Genomic DNA, 12,275 nt, shown 5'->3' with positions numbered 1-12,275 from the left:
GCCCAGAAATTGATGTTTTCTGACCCAGTCCACCAGCCATAATGTATGACAAGCCTTAAAGTGTTTCCTTTGTCCTCTGGATCCTGTTGGTCAGCCTCCCCGGTCTCTGTCAGGTCTGGGAGTAGATACTGTCCTCTACATCCCACTGACAGGAGACATTCTAGTCCCCATCCTCGCAACTTCTGGGTGTGGGCTCCCTGGCATCAGCTTTCAGGAAGCTGTGGGAGAATAACTGTTTTTATCTCTTTTTTTTTTGCAACCCTAAGAGCAGCCTGGAGACCAGTGAGGAAGAAAAAAAATGATTTGGGGAGGCCGGCCCGGTGGTGCACTGCTACAGTGCGCCACTTGGGAGTGCGGCGGCGCTCCCGCCGAGGGTTCGGATCCCACATACAGACCGGACGCTCACTGGCTGAGCGAGGTGCGGGCACAACACTGAGGGTTGCGATCCATTGCCGGTCACAAAAAAAAGACAAAAAGGAAAAAAAAAATGATTTGGAATGTCCCTCTCTTCTAACTTCTCTGAAGCTGGGATGAACTTTATTATTTTTATTATTACATTTACCACTGTAATAATGATGTCAACAGGCTCCATAAGCTTTGTGACTTGAAAGGGCTCATTCCTTCTTAATCAGAGATAAAACCTGGTACAAGAGTGACTCCATATAACTCCATACATTGATTGAAGAAGAAAAAAAAAAAAAGAAAAAAAGAAACAGCTGCTAGTGCTTTTTCTGTTTCTTTTAGATAAAGTCAGTGGAGACAATTTTAGAAAAATCTTCCCTGAAATCACATTTATGATTTCAAAACACTAAACTCATGGTCAAAAAGGATATCATTATGCTAAATTACAGCGGGTAAGCTTTTCCATTCTGCAAATGAGGGTTTGGTGAGGCTCTCGGTATTCCCATCTGTTTTTAGGGATAGTGTCTTCATCACCTAGAGATAATATGTAATGCCAGCTCCAAAAGGAAACAGACTCGGGTGCAGCACAGATTAGACAATACTGTGGAACTGTGATTTTTTTCTGCGTTTTTTCCATGCCTTCCTTTTGTGAGGGGTTCTAACTCTGTATGTTTAAAGCGTGATCTGATAAATTTTCGTATAGAAAATAGAACCTTTGGAAAAACAGGTAGGGCTGGCTGGCTGGGCAAGCAGTGTCTCACCTGGGCAGGAAGCAGCCTTACCCATAGGAGGATGAATAATATTCTCAGGCATAAAAATAAACCCTTCGGTGATAAGAACTCAGTCACAAACCCTACTCATATTCAGCAGTACTGCTTGAGACACACTTAAAAAGCAATCTAGCAGGTGACCTTTAGCTGTTGTGCTCTTTGACGCCATTTGTCTTCAGGATCGATGACAGCATTTTCAATCTCTTTGGCATTCTGAATAGATGTCTTGTCAGTTACTGTGACAGGGTAGGAGATCTAAGAGGGTAAAACATACATAGCATGTTAACTAGATTCATCTTAGTCTTAGAGCCATAAGGCTCAGGCCAATGTACTCTAAAAAGAGGTCCTTCAGGGCTAGGTCTTACTTTCAGTTAATTTCAAAGCTTTATCTCTTCAGTCTTCAGAGAACCAGATTGTTCCCAAAAGAAATGGGAATAAACAATATTTTCCCTTGCAGACATAAAAGGAGAATTGGTGTTTTGAGGCCAAACTACTACTTACTTAAAATCCTTGATACATATTAAGGGACCCAATTTTAGAACAGTGATCTGAGCTGAATGTTATAAGCTATGTGTGATCATGCAAATAGAAATGTGATGAAATAGCACTATCCTCCAAGATGATGAGAACAACAGAAATAAGAATATTTGATATACACTGAATGGTTATTGTGTGTCAGTAGCTGTCCTAAGCCCTTAGCGTATAATGTGCTCTTCACAACAACATTATCAGGTGTGTATTATGATCATCCCTTTTTTTTTTCAGATGAGAAAAGTTAGGTGCAGAGAGGTTAAGTAACCTGCTCAGGATCAACAGCTAGTAAGTAGAGGAGCAAGGTAGTCTAATGCCAAAGCCTGTACATTTAAGAGTTTTGCTAAGCCAACTCACTTATTAGAAATATCATCCTAGACCTGCAGAATTTGTAGTTTTGGTACTCAGTGAATTTGAATAATGTAGATCAGTGGTTCTCAACTTTAGTTAGATACTAGAAAAACTTAGGAAGCTTTCTAAAAAATACTAATGCCCTGGTCTGACCCCGAACCAATTAAACCAGAAGCTCAGGGGGTGGTCCTCGATGGTAGCATATTTTAAAATCTCCCTATTATTAAAAAATAGAATGAAAAAACAAAAAGCTCTCTAGTTGGGTCTAATCTGCAGCCAGGTTGGGGAACCACTGATGAAAGCAGCTACATGGGCTCTAGGTCTCTGCATTTTTCAAGGGCCCTTCCTTGCCTCCACTGGCTACCTGTTTTAAATCAAGAAATTAGGGCCGGCCCGGTGGTGCACTGCTACAGTGCGCTGCTTGGGAAGCGCGACGGCGCTCCCGCTGAGGGTTCGGATCCCACATACAGACCGGTTCCCGCTCACTGGCTGAGTGAGGAGCGGGGGCAACACCGAGGGTTGCGATCCCGTGCCGGTCCCGGTCCGGTACGGGCGTGACACTGAGGGTTGAGATCCGTTGCCGGACACGAAAAAAGACAAAAAAAAAAAAAGAAAAGAAAAAAAGAAATTAGACAGTTTCTGTGCTATGTGGAATTCTAGCCATTTGGATGCACCGCAGAAAGCAAACTTAAAGTTATTCAATCTTAATGTTCTGGAAATAATTCTGTTCGACCTCCACTACGTCCATACCATCCCTGGTAGATGTTCGTCCATTCTCTGCCTGAACACATGCCCCAGCTTCTGAGGGAGTTACCTGCTTATTGATATTAGTATATGTTTAATGATCTTCTGTGGGTTTAGGAGGAGAAATTTGTTTCATGTGTGATGAACATATTGCTCCATCACTGTGCAATGTAAATGACAGAAAGCTCTTCCTTACATGAGGAGAAATATGTCATTCGTGTTTTCTATCCCTCTGCCCTCTGGAATAATGCAGACTACGTCAATCCCTGTTTCAGACAGCAGCCCTGCACTGGTAGAAGCTGACTCATATGTCTCCTCTCCTAAGCCTGCTCCTATTTAGAGGACCTGTCTCAATATTTCTCTGCTGTTCCTCCTGTGATGTGTTACTCAGGTCACGTGTTACTCATGTTGGGCTCCTTTGGCCCCTCTCTGTAAGGGTAAACACTGTCAAGTCCCTCTCTTTTGCAACTGATATAATTCATTCTTAAATTTAGATTCAAGGCTTTAAACTGGTTTTGTTAAATTTCCTCTGGTGGGCTGTGTATGTGAGAAGTGGCAAGGAATAAGATTGGAAAGAACATGGGATTTGGAATCTGTCCTCTGGGTTCAAATCCTCCCTCCGCTGCTTACTTTTACTCCATACTTATATAGACTAGTATTCAATATAGAAAGAGATAGAAATGCTTGTTAAATATTGTAGTGGATTGAATTATGTCCCCCCAAAACTCACTGAAGCTTGAATCGTGTCTCCCAAGTTTTATGTATTAGAAACTTGGCCCCCACTGTCACTGCTAAGAGGGTGGGTAATTCTATTATGATAATTGAAAAGTGGGGCCTTGAAGAGGTGATTAGATTGTAGGACCCTGCAGTAGTGAATGGATTAAAAATGCTTGGTTCTGAGGGCTTTAAAAGAAGAGGAGAGTCTGTCTCTCTCTCTTGCTCTCTCTGCTCCACTATTTTGTCAGTACGATACCCTGCCATCACTGTTGCCACCACCAAAACCTTCACCAGATGTGTTCCCTGGACTTTGGACTTCCCAGCCTCAGAAACCATAAGAAGTACATTTTGTTTTCTTTGTAAATCACCCAGTTCCATGTATTTTGTTATAAGCAACAGAAACGGACTAATACAAATATTAAGTGATAATAAATACTGATAGTAAATATTTGACAATGAAGATAATTTATTCCTTTCCACTCAATGTGGCTTTTGTGGCACAAAAGAGACAACATTTTGTTTCTTTTATTTTGTGTATAACCTTATCTCTGCTTGAATTATCTGTACTAACTCTAGTGAAGTGACTATCACACTTACTGTGCTCAGATAGATAGGTAAGGCAGACAGATGGTGTGGAAGTTTAAATATTTAAAGGTTGATCTGAAAATGGGGAAAAAATGTTTTTGTGCTTGAATTTCCACTACTAAAAGAAGGAACAAAAATGTACTATTCGATCATGGAATTCTGACTACAAATGGGAGTAATCGCCAGGTTTTGAAAGATTAGCCTACTCTCTAAATGGAAAACTTGGCAACATCATGAAATTGAAATGAAAAGTTTAGAAGTGTGATTGCTGCTGCTCCAGGCCAGAAGCCGCTGCTCACCTTTCCTTCTCAGCCCCTCTGACTGTGCTAGTTCAGAGAGCACCAGATGAGTAGGAAGTATCAGGTTTTACAACTTCTGCCATCGTTATGGCAAAGGTTTCGATCCCTTATTACCATGATGTTAAATAGAAACACAACCCATTTAAAAGAAAAATCAACTCTGTCCTGGAGATGAAATGAAGGTCAAGAGAGTAAAAAAGTCTAACTAAGCTGACTAAGCAGGAGAGGAAATGAGATGATTTCTTGGATGAATTGTCGCCTGGAGGCTGGGAGAAAGAGAAGTTGAGTGCTTTCATAGATTGTGATTCTCTGACTTTGGTAAATGGCAAAGAAATGAAGGGGCTTGATTTAATTAATTCAGTTTATCACTGGTGATATTAATTGTTCGATGGATAATGATGGGATCTCTTATACAGGTCTGGTAAAAAGTTTAAGGTTAAAAATACAGTGTCCCATGCTGCCTTTCCCAGAGGACATAGGATGTACGATATTTCCATCCACAGGCTTTTTTGGTGGAACTCAGTGGCTGAATCACCCTGGCGAGAGCCTCTGGGCAAGGAAAGCATACTTCTACATTATCTCTTTGAAAGTGGAATGGGACACAACCTCTGCTAGCTATTATTTTTTTTTTTTTTGTGAACCATTCTATTAATACCAATCAAATCGAGAAAATGATCAAATGAAATCGCATTTTGAGCATCATAAGCTGTGTAATGTCTATTCTGTTAAATTGGGGCCTATAATTGCTTCTCTACTGAAAAGATACAACAAAGACAGCAATCATGGCATGTCATTATCCCAGACTAGAAAACCGGCCTTTGCAGGGAGGACTTCAAAGGCTTGTGGTTCTCGAATTGCATTTGGCTGCTATTGTTGAAGCGCAGGCAATCTTGATTAGGTGTTTACACTGAGGTAAGGCGCAGAGCAGAGAGTCTGAGTGCCTGGGTCTAGAGCCATTAAAAAATTGTACATTATGTTCCTTGCTTTGAAGTGAGGGTTTGTAGGTAGGAAAGCAACTGAGATTGAGTACAGCTGAGCTAGATTGGGCTGCTACTTCTCTCTCAAAGAAACTCATCAGGTTCTTAGAGAATCAGACAGCACCATGAAAAAAAAAGTTGATGCTTTACCGAGAGCTATACCTGAATTAGTGTATCTGCATAGGCACACACTGAAACAAGTTTAAATAAGTATATTACCACTAAATTCTGCAATCACTGGAGGGTTTGCTCCCTTTTTCCTTTATATTCTTTTTTTACTATTAACCTTACGTTTAGAGGTTGTGAGGGGGCCCACATTAATTTATTACGTTCTTTGTTATTTTTATTCGTTGATGATATTAACTACTAGCCCATCCCCCAATTAAATAAGCCAATAAATCCGATTTAAAAATTTTATTTGTTTACCATCATTCTAACACATCTGTGATTTAATCCCTCTCTTCTGGACATAATCATTAGATTGAGTGAGTCTTTATTAACCTGGCTAACGAGTGATATGAAGTATTTATTTCTCTGTCCTATTTCTAATACATTTTGCCATGTGTGGGTTTATGACTGCTAACATCAGCACTGCTGCTGCCTGCATTTATACATAACCAGCAAAAGAGGAGGAGGCACAAAGATACAGATAGTCTACCACTGTTGGGCTGCAACACTGATATTTAGCATAGCTGTTTAATTATCCAGGAGCTTGACTTATTGAGCTATTTAGAGACAAAACACATGACATATTTTGGCTCTGCTGCCGGCCACTCTCTCCATTCCTATAGAACACTTCATAATGTATTTAGCACATATGTGCTCAATAAGATTTTGTGTGTGTGTGTGGCTGGCCAGTATCAGGATCCAAAACCTTGACCTTGGTGTTATAACAATGCCCACTACCAACTGAGGAACCAGCCAGACCTCAATAAGAATTTGATGACACTGAAACGCTTGACTGTATAATTTTTTACATTCATTTTCAGTATAAAATACCTGAGCTTTTAAAGCCTCCAAACTAAAGGTCAGTCACCTACTTAGGAACCTGTCAGCACCTTCCGTTGCCCTTCATCTTAAAAGTGTATAAGGCCCTGCAGCTTCTGGCTGGCTACTTTTTCAGCCTTGGCTCCTGCTCTCCTACTGTAGTAGTTCTCAGCTCTGCTGATGGGCCGCAGGCACCATTATCTCTGCATCTGTGCATATGCCATTGTTTGCTTGGAAACGCCCCTTCACTTCACTTTTTCTGACCTATCCCATTCACTGTTCCAGCCTTGGCTGAAATGCGTGTAACTTCCTGCAGGAAGCCTTCCCTGACACCCCACAGGTGGCCACAGCACAGGTCCCTGAGCACGGGGCCTTAGTACTTTGTATTTTCTCTTTTATAACAAGTATCACTCTGGTAATTAGGTTTGTTTTCCCTCCTGGACTGTGAATTCCATGAAGGCAGGAAAAAGGAGAGATGACGCACAGGGCTTCTGTGTTGTACAGCTCCAGGTGGCTACTTGGTGGCTGTGAATGTGTCTGGCATACAGCTGCTCAGTAAACAGGAACGAATGAAAAGATCAATCTACATTGCTCACTGACCGTCCCATTTACATCAGAATGCATGTTGTCTACTTGTCTGTCTGGTTAGATTTGTGGTTTATATTAAAGCCAGGTAGCCGACTATGAACACAATCAGGTGGAAACTCGGACCTTGTCTTCCATTCCTCTCCCCTTTGCCCACTCGGCCCCAGGCCCACAAGCCCTTCAGCCCCTGAACTTTGCATTTACTCTTCCTTCTTCCAGGAGTCCTCTTTCCCCAAATATTCGAATGGTGTGCTCTCTTACCTCCTCCATATATTTCTCAGGAAGATCTTGCCTGGTGGCCTACTCAAAGTTTTCTCCCACCCCAGTAATCCTTACTAGTTCTGCTCTGCTTTATTTCTCTCCTTAACTCCCACTAATATTTAGCACTTACCACCTACCGATATACTAATTTATCCATTTTGTCTATTGTCCATCTTCTCTCAGTAGAAGTTAGTCTCACGTGAGCCGGGATTTTTGTCTGTTTCGTTCAGTGATGTATCCCAAGCACCTATGATGATGCCTGACACATCATAAGCTGTCAATAAATACATGTTAAATAAATGCAGTAACTGGCCATTTTCAAGAATGTGAAAGAGATTTTTAGTAACATCTTGTGTAACTCATAGGAAGGTTGATTATCCGCCAATTTGAACTCTCCACAGCAAACTAAGAATATATAAGTATGACCTCTGGATGATAACAGTAGAGATTTTTAAAATGTTATTTACCACAAAGCTCACACATTGTACTGAAATTGCTCCATTACTAAAATCCTTCAGTGAGTCCATATCAATCAGAGGAAAGGCCCAACTTTTTAACACAGTAGTTCTAAAACTTGAGCATGTAGCAGAATCACTTAAACACAGATTGCTGCACCTCACTCCAGAGTTTCTGATTTAGGAGGTCTGGGATGGGGCCCAAGAATTTGCACTTCTAATGAATTCCCAGGTGGTGCTGGTGCTGCTGGTGTGGGAAACTCATTTGGGGGGTTTCTGCTTTAGGATGATATACAAGGGCCTACGTGAAAGACACCTGACAATTTCTCTAGCCTAAATACCCACACTCACATCCTCATGGTCTAGTCCAGCAGTATCCACCTTCTCCTTAACTAACTCATTGGATTAAGTGACACTGCCCAGTTTTTCCTGAAGATATCCCAATGCCCACAGCTGGTAGGCTTGTGGCTGGTAGGCTCTCTCTAGGACACCTTGGCACTTCTGCTTCCACTAGTTGAGTTGTATGTTTACTAAGAGTGGTTTACATTTGTTCCCAAACCTGTTTATTCCTATTGTGCTTGCTTATACTAAAATTATGAAGCTTATTTAAAAATTAGACAGTCTGGAGAAATCATGAAAACTAATTTAGAATGACCCAAGAAAAGGAAACAGTAAAATAACATGTAGGTTCTAAAAAAAATCTGTAAAAGATTAGGGGAAACAATCATAAAAATCTAGAGAGATTATGTTTTTAGATTGTCTCTAAAGGCTTTTTAAGTTTGCACTTTTCTTTCAAGAAATCAGAAATTCTCTCAAACAGGTGCAGGAAAGATGTAGCAAAACTCCAATCAATAGAATCCACAAATTCTGATAGCAAAGGTCTTGGCCCCTCAGTAAAAAATTGGTGAATCAGTGTGTATTTTCATACTTCAAGTGACATCAAATAGTTAAGGTATGTAGTTAATCATTTTTCATATGTTTTAACCAATTTATTTGATCTTATTGGCCAGCTGCCAGTTCCCAACTAGTAGTGCAGAGGTTCCTATGGTGCCGGCAGTTTTCTGCTTAGCATTCTTTCATGACTTTATGCCATTGCACGTGCTTCCTGAATGCATGTGTTCCTTTGCCTGCAGTACCTTTACTGCCACCTCCCTCTGCTAACTTGAACTTCTTTTTAAAGAACCAGTTCCGCGATTGCCTCTTCTGTGAAGCCCTCTTGGGTTTACCAGAACAGACTTAGGCACTTTTTTTCTGGGTTCTCCTGGGACCTTATATGTTTCTAGTATAGCAGTTTTCACTTGGTACTGTTTACATACATATCTGCTTTCTGCTGGGTGCTGACAGCAGCATACCATGACCACAGACTCACAGCAGTCTGGGTCCGGTCATTTAATAAAGAGGCAAAGAATCTTTTACATTGCCACAGCTTCTGACTTTATTACAGAAGAGTGCAATAGGCTCTATGTAAGATAGCACAGAATTATCAGGTACAGTAGGTACATTTTTGAAAGCTATCCTTAGAAATGATTAACTATGTTAAATTTCTGGCTTTCAAAAGGGCATGCTTTAGTTACGTGGAAAGTTTTCTTTTTGTGGATCCCTCCTCAATAACGTCAAATTAATGAAGTGTCACTTTATATATCATACAAATTGGTAGTTTAAGCAACTGAGTGCTGAATAGCACACACAAGAAAGATGTCTTAAGAAATGTCTTGTATTGGAAAAATCATAAAGTTCAAATGAAATTATGCTGTCATAAGTAAGTGCTCTTGTGGTGCTGCACAGGGCAAAATAAGAAAATCTATCAATCAATGAACATCTACAGAGTTCCTACTCTGTAGAAGGATAATTTTTACAAGTATAATAGGGCAAGTGAGACTCAAAAGCACCACCAAACTGGAAGAATTCTGTAAAAAAGAATTCTTTGTTTCTACCCAAATATAATTACAAAATGATGATCATAATTTAAATAAAAGTAAAGCTTAATTTTATAGACAACCAAAAGTTTCACTAAATTCAAAACTAGGAAAAGAAGAGCAATATATCACTTAGATATTAATCTTGTCCAGTAGGAGATGGTAAATTCAAATGTTCAATAGTAAATATAACTTATATTTATATAGGGCTATATGATTATAAAAAGCTTTCACACACAGTATCTCATCTGATCATCCCAATAATCCTGAATCTGTGGTATTAGGCAAACTTTGTAACCTCACTTTAATGAGGAAAACTAAGGCTCGGCAAGATTTTGTGATTTGCCAAAGGTAACAAATAACTCCACTAAAAATAGGGTTCAATTCAGGTCTTTTGACTTCAAATTCCAGTGTTTAAGTCAACAACACACACTCACATTAGTCCTTTTTTTCCCCCTCTCATTTAAAAACAATGAAATTTTGGGCCAGATAAAAATGATTTAAAAATTACATTTCTAAATCGAATATTTAGATAGTTCTTACTGTAGGCCAGGCTCTGGGAATTCGGAGATGAACTGGCCCATGACCTTGAGGAGCACCCAGTCATGTAGAGACATGCAGATACACAGACCAGCGCACTGCGGTGTGATGGGTTCTATGGTAGGTGTTCAGGGGTGAGGGAGGTCGTGGGAGGGAGGATATTCAGAAAGTCTTCATAAAGGCAGAGATGTTTGAGCTGAATTTTAAAAGGAGAGTGAGGTTTTCCCAAGCCAACAAACCAGGGAGAGTAGTCCCTCAGGATGAACAAAGAAAGGCCCAGAGGAAATGCTGGGTCTAGGAGCTGTGAGTTCTCAGAGCATGGCTGAAGCACAGGATGCAAAGGGGGAGTGACAAAGAACGTGGCTATAGGGGCAGGAAGGGGCCAGATCTCGAAGGGCCTTTTGTACCACTCTGACAGTTTGAATTTTATCAGGGAATCACATTAAGTATCATGTTGATATAACCAGGTTTGTATCCAAGAAGACCACTTTGAAGGCAGGGAAGACGATAGAATGGAGGGTGGAGGGAAGTATTGAAAGGATTAGGATACAAAATTGCACTTCAAAACCAAAGTGCCAAATATACGATCCAAAGTTATTCATAATTTTTATATCATGAAGTATAAATATCTGAAACAGTATCTGAGACGAAATGCAGTTGTTAAGGAAATACCACCAACTAGTTGGATACGAGATTGTAGGGTCCATAACTCAAGAGACAGTGTTCGATTGACTGGGGGACCCTCAAGGGATATAGCATGGCAAGTGTGAGGTATGCCTAGACAGGTCCCTTTGCAGAAAGTCTTTTGGGAGTCACACATACACATAGAATGGGCTAAAGGAGCATAAAATGTTATCCTTTTAGCTACACTTTATCTTTTTTCTACCTGAAGTTGTATCTATTTCATTTTGAGCCATTGTAGCCTGAAAAAAGAAAAAAAGCTGTTTAGGAGGGCCTATTCCCTGGATGGATTCCTTGCCTTTCCCAATAGCAGCTTCCCTTTACTGAGTGTCTGCCACAAGTCAGGAGCTTTGTATAAATTCTTCAAATAGCTCTTCAAGGCAGAAATCGACCCCATACAATAGATGAGGAAGATAAGGTTTAAGGAGTCACTTGCTCAAACACCTAGTAAGTGCTATTCTGAAAAACCAAGATTTAATTCGTGATTGTCTGCCTCCCAAACCAGTATTTTGTTTTGGTTTTCTTTCTTTCTCCCACAATGTTGTTTTGCTCCCTGTGCAATAATGCTGCTACCGAAGCTGGGGTAAATCAAGACTCTTCCCCCAGATCTTGCAGGCTTTTCTCTTCCTCGTCCATTTGCATTTCAATCAAATGATATTTCCTCAAAGAGACCTCCCCTAAGTACCTAGCTAAACAGCCCAGTTTACTTATTAAACTCATTCCTTTATTAAATAAAGGAATCCATCCCCCCTCATTACTCTGTCAAATAAAGTCTCCTTCCAGGTGATTATCAGTACCTGAAATTATTTGGTTACATGTTTCTTGTCTGTGTTACACGACTGGTATGTTAAACTCCTTGAAGATGGAGCTCTGCATGTCTTTTTTCCTATTACATCCTTCGCATGAAGAAGAGTACCTAGTATGTATTTGGTGCTCAATAAATATTTGTTGGCTCACTGACCTGCTGTCTTAACAATAGCCACAAAGGTGTGTTAATCTAGAGTAGACAGTGACTTTTATTTGTGACTTTATATTGTCTTGAAGACTATAGGTGTAACCTTGCTATTTTCACATTTGCAAACTCTCTGTAACCCCTTTATATGAAATTACATGGCATGAGCTAAATAATATGTATAAAGCACTTATAGCTCTTTTCTGAACCCACAGTAAATTTTACCTTCACAGTCTTCAAAGTCACATTAGAATTAAGATAGAAAGGTAGTTCATTTTTCAAAACACAATTTCCTTTAATGGTGGATCATAAATTGACTCAAACTCTTATGAGTTTCAGACAAATACTTTTGGCTACTGAACAAATCATGAGTAAAAGTGAGCACTGTCCAGCAAAGTTATTGCCTGATGGTGATACTTAGGTGCCCTCTAGTGTGTGTTGGGTTTTACATCAGTTCCTTGCTTCACACATCATGTGATTAAGAATGTATGTATTCAAAGGTGATTTTTCCAGTGCATTTTA

At 40.1% G+C, this 12,275-nt stretch overlaps 1 protein-coding gene across 2 annotated transcripts in view; it reads right to left on the bottom strand.

Moving 5' to 3' along the window:
* Positions 1–12,275, bottom strand: part of LOC103587691 (chromosome unknown open reading frame, human C11orf63) — a 58,593-nt gene that overhangs the window by 26,404 nt on the left and 19,914 nt on the right. Inside the window, exon 3 of one of the 2 annotated variants that reach the window (XM_008569214.1) lies at positions 1,314–1,427. The exons of the other annotated variant lie outside the window; for it this stretch is intronic. Within the exon in view, the coding sequence (XP_008567436.1) occupies positions 1,314–1,427 (114 nt within the window). The remainder of the gene's footprint in view (positions 1–1,313; positions 1,428–12,275) is intronic. 2 annotated transcript variants of the gene reach the window in all.

Source organism: Galeopterus variegatus, unplaced genomic scaffold (genome assembly GCF_000696425.1).
Source record: "Galeopterus variegatus unplaced genomic scaffold, G_variegatus-3.0.2 Scaffold478, whole genome shotgun sequence".
Taxonomy (NCBI): domain Eukaryota; kingdom Metazoa; phylum Chordata; class Mammalia; order Dermoptera; family Cynocephalidae; genus Galeopterus; species Galeopterus variegatus.
This window is presented reverse-complemented; position numbering and strand designations above follow the sequence as displayed.